The 23,455-nt window shown below is 45.3% G+C and overlaps 2 protein-coding genes across 2 annotated transcripts; both read right to left on the bottom strand.

Annotated features, from left to right (window-relative positions):
• Positions 1-4,711: 4,711 nt before the first annotated feature.
• On the bottom strand, positions 4,712-6,417 carry LOC120415100 (retinoid-inducible serine carboxypeptidase-like). Its single transcript, XM_039576518.2, has 3 exons — positions 6,236-6,417; positions 5,293-6,087; positions 4,712-5,230 (listed from the first exon to the last, which is right to left on the bottom strand). Exons 1-3 carry the CDS (start codon positions 6,300-6,302, stop codon positions 4,752-4,754), a joined length of 1,341 nt encoding a protein of 446 aa, XP_039432452.1. The 5' UTR covers positions 6,303-6,417; the 3' UTR covers positions 4,712-4,751.
• Positions 6,418-6,841: 424 nt separating this feature from the next.
• Positions 6,842-23,158, bottom strand: LOC120415099 (dynein axonemal heavy chain 12). The gene is made up of 10 exons (XM_039576517.2): positions 22,960-23,158; positions 19,346-20,773; positions 17,128-17,537; positions 16,896-17,076; positions 15,153-16,844; positions 13,576-15,093; positions 13,287-13,520; positions 7,383-13,225; positions 7,185-7,323; positions 6,842-7,131 (listed from the first exon to the last, which is right to left on the bottom strand). The coding sequence occupies exons 1-10, from the start codon at positions 23,110-23,112 to the stop codon at positions 6,937-6,939; spliced, it is 11,793 nt and encodes a 3,930-aa protein (XP_039432451.1). The 5' UTR covers positions 23,113-23,158; the 3' UTR covers positions 6,842-6,936.
• Between the last annotated feature and the right edge of the window lie 297 nt (positions 23,159-23,455).

The following is a 23,455-nucleotide window of genomic DNA, read 5'->3' as shown; positions in this document are numbered from 1 at the left end:
GAAGATCGACAGTCAGAGAGTCCACTGTAGTATGAAAATAGTTAAAGCTCGGTATTAATTCACTGGGAGGTCGTGTAAAAATGTCCGAGCTTGTGAAGTTCTGTTTCTGTGTCACTGTTGTGTTAGTTTGTAACATGTTCGACATGAAACTTCTAACCAGCAATGATAAGTTATGCGGAATTCTTCAAGTACGGGAGCACGACGAAAATTAGACGACCCGAAGAAATAGTGAAAGTGATAGTGAAAGCAAATAAATAAAGTGTCAATAAATAATCATAAAGTGAAAATATTATTATAAATATATTTAATATTATATTGCCCTGGGCTTTGTCATAATGAGTGTCATAGGTTTGATGCTTGTTTGGCAAAGAGTATGATTTGATTCGATGTGGAATTAAAATCGAAGTGTTCAGTATATTGCTGAAGCTTCCATTTTTACACATGGACACCACTTCATGCTGCGAGAACCCACTTTGGCGCAGTCTCAGGGCTTAATCGATGGCCGGTAAGCTGTCATCGAGACAAGGAGGTTCTCCGATAGTGGAAATATCACATTTGTACAATGAACCGCTACATATGTGATTTTTCCCTATCTTAATGTGGGTGTCAGGTTAGGATGCGGGTTTAAAAAAATAGTGTTTGTAGAATTTAGGATTTTAACTATAAATATCAACTTTTTATACTTTGCCTTTAGTTATTTAGGGACAAAATTAGTAACAGTGAATTTAGTAATTCTATCAGAATCGGTGATTTTCATTCAAGTAGCATAAAAACCATTCTGATTTGTCAAAATTTCCATAGAGCCTCGATCAATCAATAGTGAAATGATATCGGACTAAATTCGTTGATCTGTTGAACTAACGGTTGTCGGATTATGATTGTATCGACCATTGTTGCGAATCGAGGATCTACTGGAATTCTGACGATCAAATGGTCGTCTCTTTTTCAATTCACGTCTTGTAAAATATGAACTGTTATTCATTTATTTTATTTTATTTATTTTTTTAAAGAAGCCAGACAGGTTTTAAAAGAAACGTTTTTTTTGGCTATTAATTAACATGTCGGGGATTTGAGATAAGAGTAGCTTTCGGATAGCTTGCTTTAAATCTTGTATTCAATTCAAGTTAGGTAGTTATCCGCAAATGAATATTTGGACTTAAATGAATAATTGAACATTTTGGACTTATGAATAAAACACAGCTGTGCATTTATTCTAGAGTCAGATCCATACAGCGTCAGTGTTTATTTGGTCGAAGTGTACTAATTCATTGGCCGATCTGATTCTAGTTGTAATGTACGACAAGACTACTGACGGACGTGACAGGACGAGGGCCCAGTTTAGAGGTTTCGACATCAACGATGTGCGGCTGGATCACCCTCCCAAAAAAAAACAAAAAAAAAAACAACTCAATGTTTTAAAATGTTTTCAAAATGCAGAGATTTTGCAAGCAAAAAAAGCGCTTCCCACTCACGGACGGGAAGGTCAAGTACCTATTTTGAGGGGAAAATCACATAAGCAGCGCGACCGGTACCGGTCGCGAAAAAGGAGGGGAAGTAGCGGGCCGAAAACATATATAAGAAACTGCGCCAGATTTCAGACCATCATTCACGTCTCAGACGTCGGACGGGCAGCAGCAGCAGCAGGAAAGCTCAGCCCAGAGCAGCAGCAGCAGGAGAGAGAGGGACCAGAACTGCAAAAGAAGCGCGCATCGCCTTCTCGTCGTCACCGTCAGCCTCTCGTTGGCCGGACCGTTTGGATCTTTCGTGGTAGGGGGTGAGGATTTCCCAACTCTTCGGAGTTGCCTCACTCCCCGTCCCTCGTCCCACCCGTGATGAGTCGGGGAAATGCCTTTCAGGAACTAATGTTGGTCTTCGGGGGTGACGGATTGCACAGCTTTTTGAGGCTGCTCCCCCCCCCCCCCAACCCCTCTCTCCCCCACATTATGCTACCAAAGTTTCATTCGGTTCACGAAAAAATCGTTTTTCGTTCTTCACTCCTCCATTCGATGTTTCCATTGTTTAAATAAGGCTTTCTAGTCAAAGATTTACCAACACATTCAAAGTATGGTTACATGGCAGTTGCGGTCCGATTGAGTTGACTGGAGTGTGTAAGTTCTGTCTTGTCGGGGGGTCCATCTCCCATTTACGATCTTATTCCGTTAATGTATTTCAAGTATCTAGCTAATTCTTCAAAATTAAGATATGGAAAACTCTATGTCCACATCTCAAAACTTTACGTAGTCTACGCCATTCCGGTTATGTCTGTGACATAACTACTTTGACTTTTTTTTAACATTTATTGTTTTTGATTAATGAAAATTTCTGGAAAACATATTTCAATCCATAAATATTTGTATTTTTGAATACATAAGTTTCATAAATATTAAATTTAATTTTTTTCTTTTTTCCAGTTTCCCATTATTAAATGTTTTTAACTTCAAAACTAGTATTTTTTGGAATCTGTAATTTTTTTTTGATTTCGAATTGTTAGATTCCTGAATATTTAAATTTCTGAACTTCAAAATTTTTTTGAGTTAATTTTTTTTTTCAAAAATTAAGAAAATTTGCAAATTTAGTATGTTTGAATTTCTAAATTTCTGATTTCTTTAATTTAAAAAATTTTAAATGCCATAATTTTTTAAATATTTTAGTTCGCAAAATTTTTAAATCTTTAAATTTTTAAATTCTTAAATTTTTAATAATTTTTTTTAATTCTCTAATAGTTGTACTTTTGAATTGCTAAACTATACATCTATAAATTAAAAACTATAACTATAATCGAAAAATTATTTAAAAAAACCCAGAGAATAAAATTATTATTGTTATTGTTTTTCAATCTGTTTCCAATTCTGAGCAAAATACAAAATCCGCCTTTATTTGTTTAAGCATTTAAAGATTTTGAGTGTTTAGATTTGGCCTTATGAATCAATTTCGATTATTCAGTATCTTAACATTTTTCTTGAGAATTAAAAAAATCCCGGTTTTGTAAAAAAAATCCCGATGTTTTCCCGGGTATATGTGTTGGTGAGAACTGCAGATTGCTGACATGAGAACTGCAGATTGCTGACATGTTGGTGAGAACTGCAGATTGCTGACATGACATGTTGCGGGCAAAAACGAGCTATGAGTTTGCTGCAAAAACTGTCATAAAATCTAACATTTTTTGCAGCAAATCCACTGTTGCAGATTTTGATATATATTTTTCCTTTGGGTGTGTTGAGCTTTAATATTTTTTTTATATTTATTCGTCTTGTAATCTAATCATAATATTTACTAATTTTGACATTAAAGCCGGTCTTCCATTTGCCTCCTGCAAAACTTGATTTTTTTGGCACCCGTTGTATTTATTCTACTTGGCATGGTCTCGTTGGATAAATGTACAGTATGTAAAAAAAGTATTTACACCCCTTGGGCACTATGGGAGCGTTCTTTTATTACGTAACGCAGTTGGGGGGGAGGGGGGGTCGGAGGCCGTGTTACGCTCCATACAAATTTTTTAAAATTTGTATGGAAATTTTGTTACGAGGGGGGGGGGAGGGGGTCTAAAAATCCGATTTTTTGCGTTACGTAATAAAAGAACGCTCCCTATGCACATTTTGTGATGAAACATGTAAACAATTTGAAGTTTGACAGAAACCTAGTACTACGTTTTGTTCAGAAACTCATGCCGAACTTATTGCTATAAAAAGCTCATGAAAAGATGATTTCCATAAAAAGTTATATAACAAATACTATTACAGCAATCAAAAAAGGTGCAAAAAAAGTTTGTACACCTTTTGAAAAATTAACATAAATAATGTTATTTGTTGACAAATCACCATAAATCTAGTCTCCCAACTCCAAATAGGCATCCTTGATTGATTAAAAAAATAATTTGGATTGAATATAAAGTTTACTTACTGCTTAGTATAAAAGTTTATATAACTCTGGAAATTCTATATAAAACTTATCTAAACTTAATTTTGCAAACTTTTAATTCAACTAAATGTCAATATATTACCATAGAATTGCTAAGTAAACATTTTGGAGTGGGTATAACACCGTTTTGGGGGTCTTTGTATCGCTAGAATAGATTTTTCGTTGGAATTTCGTACCAACCCGGAATTACGTCGTCGGAAAATCCGCCGGCATCCGAACCGGTTCACGATTCACAAGTCAACCTATGTGGCATCGGAAAGGGCATAAAATTTCCGATTTTTTGATACCCATACATCTAGGTTTTCTATAAAACCCACGTTTTTAAAAACCAGAGTGGGCTAAAGCGCCAGTCCTTACTATTGGTGCTGGGTTTGAATCCCATCGGTTGCAAATTTTTTTGTGTTTGCAAAAATTTTACATGCAGTGTGTTATATTAAGTGTTTATTTTGACGAAGGTGATGTGCATGCTTTTGCAAGCGATTTTACCATGGGATTTTTTGCTGTGTACGATTCGTGTTGAAAAAATCATCATTTTGCAACTTTTTGCATAAAGTACTATTTTTAAATAAAAGTTCATAAATTCTTATCACGATTTTTGAGAGGAATAACCTCCCTGGTATGAAACTTGATTCTTTTCTTCATGCACAGTCCAACCACTTATCTATCGAACGTAACTCATTTGTTACCATTGAATTGATTTACGAGCAAGATGTATAATCTGCTCTGACCAGTTACTACTGTCTCATTTGAGTGTCCTATAAATAAAACCGATAAGATACGAGAATAAAAAATCTCCAATTTACATGAACTTTATTGGGCAAAACAATCCCCCTTCACTGATGTCCGACGTGCTTCTGCAGAATATAGTCCATCAGCGCCGGATTGTCGGCCGGAACCATGTGACCAGCGCGCAGCGCCCAATACACAGACAACTTTCCGTAGCTCTTCTGGTACCCCTCGAGTATTCCCTTCGCGCCCACTCCGGTCCGCGGCGCGTTCAGATAGTCGTTTCTTCCGGTCCACTTGAGCTTCTCCACCCAAACGACGTTACCGGGGGTGGCCACGATCAGATCGAGCTGCCCGGTGATGACGACCACGTCCACGCTGGTGTTGTTCAGCAGCAGCTCGATCACGTCCATCGCCGGCTTCATAAAGTCGCCGGCCAGCGTGCTAAACACCCGCCCACCCTGGGCGTCGTACACCGACGCGGCCGGGAGTTCCAGGGTTTTGGCGACCTCGTTGCGCATCAGGTCCACCAGCATTTGGTCGCGGTCTTCGGTGGCCAGCTTGCGCGCACTGTCCGCGGTGGCCTCTGTTTGAAGAAATGAGGTTTTTGAAGAAGTTGGTTTTAGTTGGTTTAGCTGGTAGACTTACGCTTCAAATCCTTCTCGAACATGGCAAGTCGAGCTTGGAATTGGTTGTACTCCTGGAGGAACAGCACGTTGTACCAGTCGATGGGTCCAGTTTGCCGCATGAGAACTCCTTGGGTGTTTCCCCACGCGTACGTGGCGTCTTCGAAGCGTTCCTGGTTGAGGATGTGTTCGGTGTTGATGGCTGCAGCCTGGATTTCGCGGTAGCCCTTGGTGTCTACGAATCCCATGTTCAGCAGGAACTCACCCCACGAGAGGACGGAGTCGATGGGGGAGGCCCACGGGGCTACGATTCCGACGGATTGCAGGTTGGCGTCGATCTCTCCGAGGTCGATGGCCTTGGCCAGTACGTACGCGAACTCCGGGGCCATCTTTCCGCCGTAACTTTCGGCGTAGATGTGCAGCGGAGTGTCCGTGAACTCCGGGTTGCGCTTGTAGAACTCTTTCATGAACGCCAGCAGATTGTCGGCGATTTCCGCGTTTGACTTGGTCAGCAGCGAAAAGTCGTCAACGTAGCTGAAGCCGGTTCCGACAGGGTTGTCGATGAACAGCACGTTGTAGTGCTTGACCCAGGTGTGGTTTCGCTCCTCCTGCTCCAGTGTTAGCGGGCCGAGCTCCTCAAAGTTTCCGTACATTGAACTCGCGCCGGGACCACCCTGCAGCCAGATGACCAACGGGCGTTCCGTGTAGTCTACAACGTCGGCCGTCGTGTAATACAGCCAGTAGAACATGTGCGCCCCAGGTCGGACGTCCACGAAGCCCCAGTCCTGCTTCCCCGGACCGAATCCATCACGAGGAACTATATACGAAAAGAAGGGAAACACCTTACGTCACACACCAGCTAGCTTTCTTCACAACAAACCCCCCAAAAACTCGTCACCCAATTAGCGCTTTTTATTTGTTGGATGCGTTAATTGATCGTTCGGGGAGTTCCAACTTTAAATCACCTCCTACGCAAACTCCAACGGCCAGCAGCAAGCCAGCGACGGCCACCAAGCCTCTGATCGACCACATCCCACGCGCGCACACACAAAGCTATCCCTTGGGATACTTGAAAGCTGAATTTCGAAAAAAACAAAAACACGGGTGAAAGTTATTGGCCGGTTACCACCGGTCGACTGAAGTGGGTCCAACCCGTGATAAGTCTTTTTATACCGCAGCAGTGACCACGGGCTGCTCTTCGCCGTACATTTAAATCATCTGCGCATAGTCGAGGAGGTATTGCTCGGTATTGATGGGCTTTATCAGTTACCCGGGCCTAAGTTGATGCTGGTATTAACGAGGTGTCACACAATGCTGGAGAGTGTTATCACTACGAGGTACTTGGGAAATACTTTGCTACACCCCAATGGGAAGCGTTTGACAGTAATGGCTTGCTGATGCATTGCTGATCTTGCCTCCCTTATTTGGGTGTACAGAAAACTTTGAAAGTTTTATTTCAAGTGGCGGAATTTTCGTACAAAAGCTGCGTGAGCAGAGATAAGTATGCACAGTAATGTGCAGGTCATTAGAAATTTGAGCTAAATAAAACTATCCACGGGTTTGCAAGTCACTTCAAAATGTATGTGTGCTCTATATTCAGTCAAAAGTAAGTCACGCATTTGCACTCTATAGTTAAAACAGTTCAAAATTCATAGTATCAAAACATTCACTCCGACGTTTGGCACAGCAGCGCCACGCTTCGCTTCACCCAGTGCGCACTGTTGAGCCGAGTCCCGAGCAGAATCGGTATGACGTAGTTGGTGGAATGTCCCGTCGTCGAGAGGGTTCCCTTGCGTTCGGCCGTTTTGTACACCGGACACTTGTAGCGCGTCCCTTCGTCCAGGTCGGCCGTTTTGACGGGCTGTAAAACATTTCGTTACACACTTGGTAGATCGTAAAATCTTCCAAACTTACACTTAAATGAATGATGGGCATTACATCGGCCAACATTTTCGGCAGTTGCTCCTCGAGGTAGCTTCCCCGCAGATTCCATTTGGCTCCCTCCAAAAACAGTCCGTGAATGTAGACGCCATCTTCCGGCATATTGTTGACGCTGCAATCATTCAAAATACTTCAAACCAACAGCCCATCAAAAGAAATCTCCCAACCTACCTCGAAATCCTCAGCACGTTAAAGTCAAACGTCAGAATATCAATCGGAATCCGATACTTCCGCGCGTAGTTCTGCATCGCCGCAGTCAAGAACGCCTGCGTAAAGTAAAACCCAGAGATCCAAAACACGTTCGGCTTCCCCAGCTGGTACCACGACTCCAAAAACGCCAACCGCTCCAAAAAGTCGTTGATGTACGCCCCGATCGGCTTCAAGCTTGGATAGGACTTCTTCATCCAGCGGTCCGGAATCTTCTTGTACCCAATCGCGTTGAACACCGCCTCCAGCTCGGGCGTCAACACCACCAGCCCCGCAATTCCCTTCTTCAGATTCACACAGCTCGACCGAATCTCCTGCAGCAGATTGTTGAACCGTTCCATCTCCTGCACCAGCACCGTGTTCATCGATTCGTTGTAGTCCACCGGGTACTTTGCCTTGACCACCTCCACGTCGAAATCCGGCGGCAACCGACTGTAAATGTCATCCACAACCGCCAAGATTTGCTTCTCCTTGTCGGCATCGCTCGTCTCCGACGACCCCCCTTGGGTCATCATCATCGACTCCAGCAAAACCTTCGACGCGTTCAAATCCCTCGTAATCCCAGCGTTCGGATGCAGCCCGTAAACGGCCGGACTGGGAAAGTTCGGCACGTTATTCCGGATGTGCGCCACGTACTCGCGGTGTTCGTTGCGCAGCGGAATCCCGTAGCAATCGCCCTGATTCGAGAAGCGATAGTTGGGATCGTTCACAACCCGATCGTTGACGTAGTCCGCCAAAATGGTCACGATCGCGCGCCGATCCCAAGCATCCGTCACGCGACCTCCGTAGTTGCACTCCCCGGTCAGATAGGAGATCGCCTTGTACGGAATGCTGTCGTACTGGTTGAGAAACAGCTGCAACTGGAGGACGGATATTTGAAAGTCGGACTCGTTAAACCCGTACTGTATGTTCCACCCAAGAGGTCCAAACTTTCGACGTTCCTGAACCACAGCATGGAAGAAACAGATGCCGTACAGTAGCTTCGAAAACGCGCGATCTTTCCCGGCGCATCCCGTGTAGAACGCATCGTCGTTCATCGGTTCCGACTTGTACGAGCGCAGCAAGTTCTGCTGCAGTCCCGTCGGTGGTTCGTTGGTCATCTTGATTCCGTTCTGCAGAATGCTGCCTGGGAACTGCTCCGAAGGGTAGCTCGTTAGCCACAGTCGGAACGACGAGATCGTGTTGAAAAGGTCCATGTTTTCCCACAGATATTCCAGCGTTGGCATCCAAGAAGCAGCCAAGTGACAGTTTTGCAAGCACACCCAGGTTCCTTCCGCTTGGGCTCGTTCGATGATCTTCTGCGCGATCGGTCCCTGACCTTGACCCAGCGAAATCGATTGGAACGTTTCGTCGAAGCCCATCTTTTCGGCAAACAGCAGCAGCGCGTTCATCGGGTCAGCGCCCGGTGAAAGAATAAAGATCAGCGGTGTCAAACAGTTGGAGTCTTCGTAGGATCTCGCAATGTCAAATGGTGGAGGAAGTACGTAAGCCTGACCCATCTCGGAAGCAACAAATTCCGTTATCGCAAGAACTGCCTTGTCAGGTCTAAATGTGCACAGAATGATCAGCTTCTCGAACCGGTTGGTCTTCTCCTGCCAAGGACTCGGCAACTTCTCCACGTGGGTATCTTCAACATCGTAGTAGTGTTTCCATGCGTCCCTGCTCTTCAGGAAGCCGTCCACAAATCCGGTAAACTCGGCCAACTGTTCCAGCCGGTTGATGTCACCCCACAACTTCTCAGTGATCCAGGACTTGTCCGGATTCGGCCTGTCAATCGCAGTCTTCTCACCTCCCGTCAGCAGGAACTGGAACTGCTTCTGGTCAATCTGACCACACGATATCATGATCTTTGTCGTCAAAACAAACGAAAACAGAAGCTTGTCCTTTTCAAACAAACTCCGACACACGTTATTGTACAAATTCAACGTGACGGCATCCATCAGGAACTTCAACCGTCGCGTCAAATCCTTCGTCCTGTTTGCATTCTCGATCGAATAAATGTAAAGATTGATGAACCAATTCAGCGAGAACTGATACATCGGATCAATGTTCGGCAGCTCCGTAATGCAGTAATACAGCGTCGAAGAGTGAGCAGCGACTGGACGATAGCTTTGTCTGAACGCCTCAATCTTTGCTTCGATTTCCTTGGAGTCCTCCTGCTTCTGCACAATTTCGATCGAAATACGCTTCGAATCATCCAGAATTTTTATCGCACTTTCGTCTTCCAAAATATCCCCCTTGCTCTCAGACAGCGTCTTCAATATCTTGTCTTCGACCTCCTTGAGCATCGAAACGTTTTTCGCCCCTTGCAGGATCAAACTCTGACGAATCTCCTGCAGGTCGGGTCGCTCTTTGGCAACCACAATCCCCAGCAGCTGGTCTTCCAGTCCCTGGATGGTCAGCGCAAAGTTAATGATCGTTACCTTGTTGAACACTTCCGGCAGGTAGTGCGGGTTTCTCAGCCCGGATGTTAGATAGAGCCGGAACTTAGGCGAAATCGGAATCACGTTGTCTCCCAAGCTGAGGTACTCCGTTCCGCCTTGGAAGAAGGTATTTCTGTTCAGCAACGGATCCAGCGGAGCTTCCAAATCTTCAAACACGTTTTCGATCAACGCTGGGTAGCCGTGCTCGATGCACGACTCCAGTCGCTTCATGTAGTCCGATTGGGAGAACTTGAAAATTTGCAGGTGGTTGTTCCTCTCCATGTTGCGAATCCACTTATTCGCCTGGAACTGCGGATCAATAAACAAGCTGTACCGACTGGAGCTATCCATGATGATTCCGTTCTCGGTAGAGAATGCATCCGTTGGCAGTCCAGCGATGTTCCAGTTCTGTATCTTGATCTTCGATCCCAAAACATTCACCAAACTGTACGTTTCAGAGCAAGGAATTTGGATCTTACGAACGAAACTGTGCCAATTCTCGATGCAACGGTTACGGTAGGTGGCCGTCAGCGGAGCTAGATAAGCAATCACACCACTCGATACCAAAATATCTCCAGCCAAATTGTCGTACAGAAGCTGCAGGTTCTCCGCCGAAACCGTCCAGCGACTCTTCTCCCCTCCCAAGCCTCCAATCAACGTTTCCGCTCGCTGCAACTTATCTTTGCACATTTGAACCTCCTCCTCAACTTCCTGCTTCTTCCGATTTGCCTCGTCCAGATCATCGTTCAACTCCGCAACTCGTCGCTCCAGATTGGCCGCCAGCTGGCGTTTCTCGTTCAGCAAAGCCATCGTTTCCGCGTACTCCTTCTCCGCTAGCTTGAGCTTCTCCTTCTTTGGAGCCACAATCTTCGCGACGGCATCGTACAAATCCATTGCAATGATCCACTTGCACAGACCCTCCGCAGCGCTCGACGCCTTCGCCACGATGTGCGGCTGGAAGTCCTTGTGGGGTATGAACTCCTTCCGGATTTTCTTCATAATGTCCGGATTGATTGTATCCTTGTCGAAGTCTTTCAACGTCTGCAGAAAAGCCATATCGCCCAGCAATCGCTTGCTAGGACCCCAAAAGTCCAGCATCTTCTTCCCGGTGGCCTGATCCGTCACTTTGTCCGCCGGTATTCCCTTCATCACGCACACGGCGGCCATCGTCAGCTTGACCACTTCCGGTGGATTCTTCATCGACTTCACCAGCGTAATATCGTTCGGCTTAAGCGTGTTCAACGCTTGGATAGCCTCTTCCAGAATTGGGATTGCCCCGGCAAGATCTTTCTCGCAGTCAGCTTTCAACACCTGCGCTTCGGCAGCCTGAACGTTCGCAACGATTTCGTCCTTCTTCACCTGCTCCGTAGCCGCGGCAGCTTCGATCGACTCCTTCTCAATCTCCGCCGTCATTTTGCGCGACTGTTCGGCCATTACGATCAACGTGGGTTGCAGTGCGTTCAGTTCCTTTTGCATCACCGAAACGGCATCGGCAGCGGCGTCCAGTTTCTCCAAACCTCCCAGGTAACGCATTTTGTTCTCCATGATTTCGGTTTGATGCTTCTTGGTCAGGTTACGGAAACATTTGATCAGTTCCAAATAGGACGCAGACGTGATGTACGTAACACGACCGGTAGAAGCAGTAAACTCGGCGGATACTTCGCGTGCCACGACGTGGAAATGCTTGCATGAGACAACAATAGATTCTTTGACGGATGGTTCAACGTCGAGTTCCTTCATGTACATCTCCGCTACCTTTTCCAGTGCATCCTCTGGCCAGGCATCGAACCAGTCGATTGTACAGCAATTGACCAGCGAAGGGTACAAACGGATTCGGGTTCTTAGGGCGGATCCGATAGGACTGAAGCAGATTACGATGTGCAGCTTTTGCTTGCATCGGTTCACGAAGAACTGGAACACCTCCAGCGGACTAATGTCCAGGTTGCGGTTTCCACCTTGAGCTGCCAGTCGTACCATCTCTAGAATTTCTTGCTTTTCATCCACCGGGTAGATGTTGGGTACTTCACCAATGTTCAGCAAGCAGTCGATATCTTGGAGGAATATTTCCTCCTTTAGTTGAGCTTCCGTCAGCAAGAAGACGGTGTCACGACCCATTCCGCCAGCTTCCTTCAGCACCTTCTTCAGATCTTCTCTCCACTCGTTTAGTCCGTAGTATTTGGTGATCTCCGGTTGAAACAGCGACTGTCCGCAGATTTGAGCTGCCAGTTTGGTTAGGGATTGCCTACCGGAACCGCCCATCCCCACAAGCATGCAGCTTCCACCCGGCATCGACATTATCCGACATATCTTGTTCAAGTGCTGCAACGCATACTGGAACAGCACAATGTCCATCTTAGCCTTGTGCGTGCTGTTGTATTCAGCCAAATCGCGATTCGCCAGGTCTCTGAACTGCTCCACGTGGACCGTTTCCTCGTACTTTCGATCCTCGGGTTCGGCGTCCACGTCAAAGTAACTGCCAAACATGAGATTGTTCAAGCTTCCCAACTTGACCACTCCCGTATGCTCGTTGAAAAAGTCCGGCAGCAGTTGCTCCGGCTTCTCCTTGAAGAACGTTTTCAAGTTCTGGTTCAAGTGGTCAAACACAAACAGACGATCCTTGTCGTCAACCAGCCGATCGAAGAACACTCGCATCGCTTCGTGCATCCAAAGCCGCGGGAATATCTTCTTGCTTTCCACCGATTCTCGCTTGAGCATCGAGCAACCGCTTATCACTCGGGATACGTCTCGCAGGTTGAAGATGTAGTGGGATTTGGCCGGAGTTGGTAGCAACTTGGCGCAGGCAAACTGGTAGGTATCCAGGGTTGCGTTCACGATCATGTTCACCATGGTGGTAACGTCCGTTGCGTGACCGCCCTTCTTATACCCGTCCAGCAGGACGTTGGTGAAGATCTTGAACATGGTTTCATCGTTAAAGTTGCTGATGGCAAAGCAGTCAAAGTGACACAGGAAGCGTTCGTACACGTTCTGACGACTTCCGCCTGGAAGTCCGCACGCTGCCATGACCAGGATTTTCTGCAGGTACAGCTTGGATGCATCCTTCAGGTCATACCAGTGGGAGTAGTCAAAGTACTGCCGGATCAGCTCGATCGGCGGTTGGGCTCCGTAGATTTCCTTCGCTGGCATGTTCATATCGTCCAGGAATAGAACCGCCGTTTTGTTGTCCGGTGGGCCGTACTGTCCTCGTTTCTTCTTGATGAGTTTAGATATGATCAGCTCTTGCGTTTGATTTGCGGTGATTTGTGACGTGAACGTGATCAGGGTCGGGAGGAAGGTGACCTGATCCATTTTGCTCATCAGGTAGTTCTGGAAGTAGTATGTCTTTCCTGTACCGGTTGGACCCACCATTAGAAGGGGTTTCTTGTTCTGAAATGTCTCGAAAGGGTTAATGTCAACAGAATTTCTTGTTTTTAAACGCGAATTGTACCTTTACGTGGATATCAATAATGTGCATGTAACGAACCGAATCCAGCGTTGGAACTAGCAGCGTTATACCGACTTCATTTTTCATTTGCCGAACCATGTCCGGATAGTACCGCCAGCTTCCCTTCTGCTTAAAGTGGTACACGTAATCCATGATCATTCCCTCACCTGGCATCGATACGTCAATCTTCCCCATCGCTTCCGGCACTGGATGACCTCCGTCGGCCCCCTTCCAAATCTTTGAAACGATAAACCCGTTATTGTCAACAACAACGAAATTTGCAACTACTCACCTCTCGATAAAACTCGTCAAACTTGACCTTCGATTCCATGTCCAGAAGCCCGGCCAAGCCCCACACAACCGAGTACATCAGAGCCGCCTGGAACCAGGTGAACAGAAACTTGCCGAACTCGTCCGGGCTCTCGTGGACCGCTTCGTCGATGATCATTTGAAAGATGTTCATCGTACACGTCAGCAGGCTGATGTCCCCCGGATACAGATACTGCTTGCACTGCCGCCGCAGAAAGGTCAAACAGTCCGGAACCACCCAGCGGAAGATCTCCAGCAGAAAGTCCTCCCAATCCGTTGTCCACTGCTTGTTGCACCGCTGGATCCACGACTTGACGAACGCTTCCCAACCAATGACAGACGGTTCCATGAAAATCATTCCACATCGCGAAACGGTCGCCGGCGAGGCTTGCTCCAGGTCCTGGACCTCGAATATCATCGTCATCTCACCGGTCATCGTGATCACCTCTCCCGACGTCAGGCACAGCTTCTTGTTGTCGTCCAGCACGGTGTTCATGTTCTCGATCCACACGGCATCGACGGGTCCGTCGAAGATCAACCACTTCCGGTCTAGGGTGGCGTCAATGGCGAAACCTCTGAAGATAGTGGACGAAATACCGTCGGTCCACTCGTAACTAATGGGGTCAAACGCCCCGTAAAGCTGACCCATTGTAATTGCCTTTGGATTTACCACGTCGTAACGTACTTTTTGGAAGTACGGATTATCGCTCTTTCCGCGTAGCTTCGTCAGGCACTCCGCAAGCACCTTCAGCGTCATAGACTTGCCGGAAAAGGGATGTCCGACCATCATGAAACCGTGTCGCACAATCATCATCTCGTACGTCTGAATTACCTTGGTTAGGAAGCTGTCCTTGGGCTGAAGTTTCAGGTCCCGGCAAACGTCGTTGAACGCATTGGTGAGCAGTGTATAATCGGCTTGGGGAAGATCTACTCCCGGGAACAAGTCGGAGATGATTCCCTCAAACAGAGGAACATCTTTACGGAGGAATTTCGGGAGGTTTACGTCGATCAGCGATCGGAGCAGGAGGATTTCTTCGTCTTCGTCGGGAAAAGACTTTTTCAAGTTACCACATGCTTGCAGAACCGTCTTGACGGCACGCATTCCATAATCGTAGTGGTTCTGGGATGACAGCTGTTCCGAGCAGAGTCGATAGGTGGTCACGATTTTCACCGCTAGCGAACGTGCATTGGTGAATCCAAACGAGTACAGGGAAATCTCTCCAATCATTGCGTAGTCCGGAACCATCATTGCTACGGTACGGAACAGCACTTTGAGATTATCCGGAAGCTCGGAACGTCCCGCGTAGCCAGGGTTCATCGTAATACACACGTAACAAGCCGGGTTCAACGTCAGCTCGGTACCTTCGAATATGAACTTCTGCACGCCAGCTCGAACGGCAACGATGATGCAGAGAATCTGCTGGGCAACTACCGAGAGCACTTCCAGCTCGATCCGGTTGAATTCGTCGAAGCATGCCCAAGCGCCCGAGGATGCCAAACCCTTGAAGATGAAAAGACAGGATGATAGCACAGTTCTAGTAAGAATATTATACCACATACCTTGAAGAATTTGCCCATGGCTTTGTAATCCAGCCCGTCGGAACAGTTGAACACTTTGCACTGTACGGCGAGGGCCTTCGCCAGATCTTTGGTCGTTTCCGTCTTGCCCGTTCCGGCCGGACCTTCCGGGGCCCCGTTCAAGTGCAGCTGGTAAGCTCCCATCAGCGTGCGGTAGCAGCGATCCGTCAACGGCGTGATGACCAGTCGATCCGAATTGCCAAGATACTCACAGGCAAACCTCACGGACGCGTTGATGATCTTGACGGTCACCTCTTCGGCGCTCCAGTAGTAACGCAGCTGCGCCAACCATTGAAAGTCGTTTTCCGAGTGGAAGCACTGCTGCTTGATCAGATCATCAACGACGTCCTTCCCGTGCACGTCGATTACGATCAACGCTTTGATGGTGATTCGGTCTAAATTTGTGATTTCCTTGGATCGGATTAACTTCACAACGTCCATCAATTCGCTCTGGAGCTGCTTGTGGTACTCCATAAGAGCTTCCTCCTTTCTTCCCAAGCACGCGTGAATGTTTGCTGCCCAGTAAATCTGCGACACGCACAGAACAACCATTCCGGGCCAATCCAGCACCCACGAGTCGCGCGGTTTCTCCTTGTACGACTCGTAACTCGCGTTGATCTGGTGCATGACGGCTTTCAACATTTCTTCTTCTACGCGGAGTAGCCACTTTTCGACGCTGCCGCGAGCTTCGGTGGTCGACACCTTCTCAACAAACTGAACCTGCTCCTTTTCGATGCTGAACATTGACCGGATATCCAGCGCTTTGTCAAACTCAAGCCGGTTGATACCTTCGAAGCATTTGCTCAAGTGTGGCTGAACACGGAGAGGATCTTTCGTCTCCGACAAAATTTCCAACATTTCGTCATTGGAGAGAAAGAAGAATCTCGGAAAGTACAGTCGCTTCTTCTCCAGATATTCGTTTACTCCGTTGGTAATCTCTTCCATCAGCTCGTTGGATTGCTCCAGCGCTTCCTGGACACCTTTGGCTGCTGCCACGTTCATGACCGACCGGTTTGCCTCGACAATTTTCATGTACATCCGGTACGTCTTGTCGACCTGCTGGAACATACGTCCCTCGTTCGGCATCTGCGCTACAATGTCCGCGGACGAGAAGATCGGCAGCAGATACAGCCAGGTGCTCTGAACCTTTCCCCACTGCTCGATCGTTTTGTTCACCCGGGTTAGAGTTTTGTACCACTCCTTCACCTCTTTCTCGCAAGGTTTCACAAACGCCGATCCTCTCATCGCAAGCGTCTTCAGGATGTGATCGTCCAGCACAGATTGGATCTCGTCCAGCCCGGACAGTATGTTGATTCCGGTGTCCTTGAACGGGTTGAGCTTGAATTCGATCGACTCCCACTCTTTAATCATGGAAGCGAGATTCTGTTGCAGTTGCAGTTCTTTGTTCGCACCGATGCTGATGATCTCGAACTTGTCCAAATCATGCTCCAGCTTGTAGTTGATGATCTTCCGTAGGGTGGTTCCCGCATCCGGGGTGAGATCAAATCCTGCTATTTCGGACATTTCGTCCCAGTGACGATCTTTAAGGGCGGGGTTGCACATAATGTTTACGATGTACACTCCCAGGTGGAAGTCCTTGATGGATTGGGTCATCCGAGCGCACAGCTTCAGCGGACACGGGTGCTTCTCCGGGTCGGGATCTTCCGTTTGTCCCTAGTAGAAGAAGGTTAGTAAAGTGATTCAAATATAAATTAATGATAATACTTTGAATTTGCACAGCGTATTCTCGAGCATGTCCGCCTTGATGCGATTACGATAGTACTTTTGAGTTTTCTGAAACTCTTTCAGAAACTCTTCCGTCTTGGACTCGACAAAGTGTGGCTCCAGATACTCAAACGGACCGTCCATCCAGACGTTGTAGTAGCGTAGCCAGCGCATGCACAGTCTGAAAAATTCATGAGCCTTCGTTGAACATCAAACTTAGAAAGAGTCTTACCTTATCAGTTTGTAAAACGGCACGATGAAAGTCTTGATCGCCTCCAGCACCGGATACTGCGACTTGGGAAACTTGAACAGCACCTCCTCCTTGTTGATCCACTTGACGTAATCCTCAAACACGAATATCTGATCGATGTAACCCTGCAGCAGGATCACGTAATCGCGGAACTTTTCCGTCTCGGTCATATCGTTGATGATGGCAATTTTCGGAATCATCTCCTCCATCTTCTCGTTCAGCTGCTTCGTGACATCCTGGAGCTTCTCCTCGAACTGGAACTTGTACGCTTCAAAGTTGGTCGAGTTCACGTCGAAGACCGCCGGAATGCGGAAGTACCAGTTGACACTCTCCATTTGGACGTCCATCTGGTCGGGCGGCAGCTCGATCAGCTCCAGGAGGTAGGTTCCAATCTGAAATAGAGTTCGAGTTCAGTGTGTTGAGTTTCCAGGTTCAAAATGAGCAAATCTCTACCAAAACCGGAAATGGATTTTATTTGTATTTTTTTATTTTGCTCAAACTTTGTGGGGGCCATCCTCATGACCAAAGAAGCTATTTTGTGTCATTGGTTCACCCATACAAGTCTCCATACAATTTTGGCAGCTGTTCATACAAAAATGATACGTCAAATTCCAAAATCTGTTACTTTTGAGTGAATTTTCTGATCAATTTGGTGTCTTCGGCAAAGTTGTAGGTATTGTTGAGGACTATTGAGAAAAAATAGGTACAAGGAAAAAAGAATTAGCCGATTTTTATTAACTTTATTTTTACAAAAACTCGTTTTCTCAAAATAAGTATTTTTTGATTTTCGAGATTTTTTTCTATGTTTTAGGGTACCAAAACCCGTAACTTTTGAGCTATAGAGAAGTATGGTCAAAAAATCAAAAAATTGTGATTTTTGGAAAAAATCGAAATTTTACACAAAAAAATTTAGACCTCATTTTTGAAAATCGAAATTTCACACAAAAAATATGTAGACCTCATTTTCGAAAACAATATTTTAAAAATTTTTGAATCAGGACAAACATTTCAAAAGGTCGACATTAGAAAATTGTTGGTTGTTTGGGTGAGTCTTAGACAACTTCAATTTCCTTCCAAAGGTCCAATCTTCAATGTCTCTTAGACAATTTTATAGCAATCTTTTCAGAAAAGGTCACTCATGGTCACTATTTAAAAAAAAAAAAACGAAAAACTGCAAATATTTCACTAAAATCAAACTTTTGGTGGCTTTATATAAAAAAAACTGTAAGGTACTTTTCGATTGCAAATTCAATTTTGCATAAAAAATGAGGACAACATTTTTTTTGTATGAAATTTCGATTTTTTCCAAAAATCACTTTTTTTAAAAAATTCATAATTAGGCGGCAGATTTTTTGACCATACTTCTCTATAGCTCAAAAGTTGCGGGTTTTGGTCCCCTAAACCATATCAAAAAATCTCGAAAATCAAAAAATACGTATTTTGAGTAATGGAGTTTTTGTAAAAAAAACGAATTAAAAAATCGCCAAATTTTCTTTCCGTGTACCGTAAACTGGGGTGATTTTGATAGCCCGAGGTGACATTGATAGAAATTTGATTTGGCCACTAATTTTGATACATCCAATGTAACAGTCACATTTTTGCATATATGGAGCCTAACATTTCAAAAGGGCACATAACTTTTATAAACAATAGTGTATCCCTTTTACTCAAATGACAGTTTACGTAAGATGTGAAAGGGACACACTCTTGTTTACAAAAGTTATGTGCCCTAATGAAATGGTAAGCACGATATGTTCGATAATAAGCTATTCCTTAATGCTTACATACTCAAAATTCTCAAAAATGTTTAGATTTGCATTTATATTTGACGGGCATTTGAAAAACCTATGAAAGTCACCCCGGGCTATGAAAGTCACCCCAGTTTACGGTACCTATTTTTTTCTCAATGGTCCTCAACAATACGTACAACTTTGCTGATGACACCAAATTGGTCAGAAAATTCACTCAAAAGTTACAGCTGTTTGAATAAATATTTACGTATCATTTTTGTATGGACAGCTGCCACAATTGTATGGAGATTTCTATGGGGAAACCAATGACACAAAATAACTTTTTTGGTCATAGGGAAGGCCCCCACAAAGTTTGAGCCAAATCAAAAAAATACAAAAAATAAAAAAATAAAAATGGTCGAAATCGGCCGATTTCGTAGAGAATTGCTCAAATAACAAGCGATCCTCACCCTAACCGAAGCCTGAATCTTCTCCCTCAGCTCCTCGATCACTTCCGTTTTCGCGCGGGTCATGTACTCGCCGTTCGCCATCAGCTGCTCCGTTGAGGTTGGTATCTCCAACGCACGGTCCTTGATCTCTTCAAACTCCTTGCAAATCCGCTGCCCCTCTCGCCTATGTTCCACCGCAATGTGGGACGCGATACGCTCGATGTATTCGCGAACGATTTTGCGCAGTCCGCCTATCGCGTCCGATTGGTTCACGATGGCCACGTAGAAGTACTCCTTCATCACGAGGTTTTTGATCTTGCTCTGGTACGCCTGGAACTGCTCGATCTTTTCCAGGTATTCCTCGAACGATCGGGACTCGCTGAGAAACTCGTCCAGATCGTCGCGCGTTTCCTTGCTGATCAACCCGGCAAACTGCTCTTGGAAGTCCCGCAGGTAGGTGGCGAGTGGTTCGAACGTTTGCTCCAGAGCAACCTGCAGTGCGTCGTGCGCTTCCTGTAGCGTGATTTCACCGACGCTGACCTTCATGAAGCCGGTTTTGGCGGGGAAGGCCTGTGCATCGATCATGTTCTCCAGCGGTTCTAAGCGCGAACCAACACCGGCAATGTCCTCGATCGCGTTCTGGTAAACGCTGAAGATGTCGTTCAGACTTGGGAACAGATCGAGTCCGTCGTCACAGATGGTGATGATCTTCATCTGGGGGATCTTGTGCACGTTTAGAACCGTCGCCCGCAGATGATCGATGGTGCGTAACTTCAGTTCAGTTAGCTGGCGGTTGATCAGGTTGGACGCACAGCTGATAACCTTGGGCCACATGGACTTTGGAAGTGTCCGACGTTCGTAGTGTTTCTTCAGGATCCGCGTGACCTTCGGGTACCATTCCTGCGCGATGAAGTTATTGCATCCCTGGAGTTCCTTCTTGGCCATATCGCGAAGCTCATTCAGGGTTATCTCCTCCTTCATCCGGTACTGCGTGTAGTCGTTCAGTACAGCCGGAAAGTCTGTGTATGAATAGTGGATAATACACCGAATGAACGGATGCGGTATCAGCAGATTTTTCTGGATGCTCGCTCGGTGTTTCAGAAAGTTCTTATAGTTGGCCGTCCGGCCGAGCCGTTTAAACTCAAACTTCTCCCTCGGTGGAACATAGTCGTCGGGGCCGGGTTTGAAGATCTTCTGGCAGCTGAACGCCTTCATGACTTTGTCAAAGTCCTCGTGCACGTCGGCCATGTACGCCTTGAGGACCTGCGGGTACTGCTGGCGCAGCCGTTTCGGCACGTACGACAGGATCTTGTCCTCGGTTTTGGCCAGCATCTTGGGCACGGGGGCGCGGCGCGCATGCTCGCGCAGCTGGTCCGCGTAGTACGACTCGGGCTTGGGAATCACATCGTCCAGGTCTTCGGTTTTGCGGCGGCAGATTTTGACCTTTTCCTGCAAGTTTGGGGTTTAGATGAGTTACAAGAGAGTTGAATTTGTATATTTTCCCCTCGAAAGTGATATTCTGCCATGGCCATGTGGGTTGGATCTTTCCGGATTTGGAAAAATTTGAAATGTTGGAATCGGAGTTGATGAATTTACAACAACTTTGTATTAGAATTGTTGTTTTAGTCAGTGGAGTTCGGTCACTTGAAAGAGCTGGAGTCAAGAGTTATAGGGGAAATATACCCATTTTAAGCCTAATAAGCGGTCGTGTTTGAATGATGCTGGCTAATCTGGAGTGTTCCTTGAAATTTACTAAAACCAAGTACACCAACGAGTAGAACAACTTTTTGTGAACATTTCTGTTTATTTTCACTTTTATTAAAAGTTATGCTATTCCTGTTACAAGCATTTGAAAAAAATATTTCCCAAATGCATTCTAATCAGTCGAGTGCATTGGGCCACGCCCATTCTTCTATTTTCAGCTTAGTTCTTTTTTTTCCAGCGCTCTTTTAGGTCTGCTTAGTGCTGCCAATTGTGATGACACTTTAAGCGAACATTCACGAAAAGTAGGATTTATAGAGAAAGTTTCCTGGCATCACTGGCTCACTCCACAAGCGCTGGTGGTGGTGTTGGTGGCCACCCTTTGTTCTTTATTTGCCTTCGCTTCTCGCTCGGTTTTCTTCAGCTTTCGATTAGAATGGGTCGTCAAAAGTCAAAACGTCAAAAGACTTGGCGCGTTTGTTTTTTGATGGCGCTTGCTAATTATTTACATGTTTCGGGATTATTTTTCTAGTGAGTGACTAACTAATGTTCAAAAGAACATGCCTCGCAAAATAGAAATTATGATCAAAAGTGCATTAAATTTGATCTTTTTGCCCAGTAAATGGCATACATTTGCGTGCTTACTCGAGGCGGTGCTGTTGCTGGTAAGTTTATAGCCTAAATAGTATTTTTGGAGCTTTCATCGAGCATCAAACTCTCCATATGACGAAGATAGGTTTATGATTAGAAAGGGTATATTTCTCCTATTTTTACTTAACTGAAAAATAAAATAATGTGAAAATGGCTATAACTCATAAACAATGCACTTCACTAAAATTTTCGATTTATAATTCAATTTTCCATTGGAAAATGATTTTCAAAATTTTATTTATGTGCATTTTCGATACCTTTCAAAAAAAATTACTTAAAAAACATAACTTCAAGCAAAACAATGTAAATGGGCCAAAGCCGAAGTGTAAACAAACAATCTGTCCTGCTTACGTCAGTGGATGTTTACATTAGGAACGAGCAGGACAGACTCTTTGTTTACACTTCGGCTTTGGCCCCCCCTGGGAATCGAACCCAGAATCATCCGCTTACAAAGCGGACAGCGTAACCATTCGGCCTCGCACTGCCACACACAAAAGGGGTTGAGATCTCCAAAAAAAGTGTCCACGTAGTTTATGGATGGTCCCTAATGTATTTTTTTCTGAATAGTCCTAATCATAACCTACAACTTTGCCGAAGACACCAAATCGATCAAAAATGCTTTCTATACATATTTTTTGAAAAAAAAAAAAAGACGAGTTGTTCCTTTTGATTCATAGTAATGCATTCTGCTAAAACGCTCAACCAAACCACAAATATTTTCGAATGTTTTCAAAGCAGCGGGCTGGACAAAAAATGACGAGGGGACCACCGATGCATATTTATTTCACAGCATAATATAAAAATAAAGGCTGCTTAAATTTTTATCCATAGCTACCTTTAAATTTTGCCTTTAAATTTCATTAAAACTTACAATATTATTTTTATTTAATTTGTTCAACTTGCATTTTGCATCCACTGCCCCCTCGATCATTTCGGTTTGTTTTTGGTTTTTGACGTTTGTTTGCTTTTTGAAAAGTTTCCATAAAAATATTTGGTAAACTTTTTTCATATCTTTATGATGCCATCCCTAGAGTGAATAAAGTGCATTGTAATGTTACTTTCAGTAGCTTCAAATCTAATCGATATCCGACCACCAGGTCAGTGAACCATAACCTCAAACTGTCATACCTACTTTCCACAAATCTGATGTAGCTTTCACTGATTGTTTTTTAGCTTCTTTATTTTTGTAGATTGCGATGTAATTTTTGAATTGCACATTCTTCAAGGATTTCACAAATTTTCACACAAAAATAGGCCTAAAAATTCCCACAAAAACCACTTACCGCCGCCGCCTTCCGCTGGATGAACGTGTAATGGCGGCGCTCCTTCACCTCGGACAGGAACAGGTTCAGCAGCGGATTCTGCATGTACGGCTCGTTGTCGTACTTGTCCAGCTTGTCGCACGGCTTGTGCAACTTGGCCAGCCGCCGACTCATCCCGAATGCGGGTTAAATTCCGCCGTTTTCAGTGAAAAATCTGCACAAATTGCGGGGAGAAAAAAATCGGACTTGCAAATTAAACTTCAGTTGAAAATTTTCACTTTGTTTACCAACGAAAAACAGCGGCTACCCGGGTCAATGGTCGTCCCTGGTTACTACGATCACCGAGTCGGGGGAGCGTGGCCAGCTGAGACCACCTGTTGGGTGGTGAACTTGACCTGGAGGAGAGCGTGCATCGGGAACATAACCTTGAAACTTGTTGGAAGGGGGAGGAGCACGTGGTCGAACTAACTGTTGATATTTGTTGACAATTTTGGAATTTCCACATGGAATTGTCGGA

This window comes from Culex pipiens, chromosome 2 (genome assembly GCF_016801865.2).
Source record: "Culex pipiens pallens isolate TS chromosome 2, TS_CPP_V2, whole genome shotgun sequence".
NCBI classification, from domain to species: Eukaryota; Metazoa; Arthropoda; class Insecta; order Diptera; family Culicidae; genus Culex; species Culex pipiens.
The sequence above is the reverse complement of the archived record's forward strand: the minus strand, read 5'-3'. Positions and strand labels throughout refer to the sequence as shown.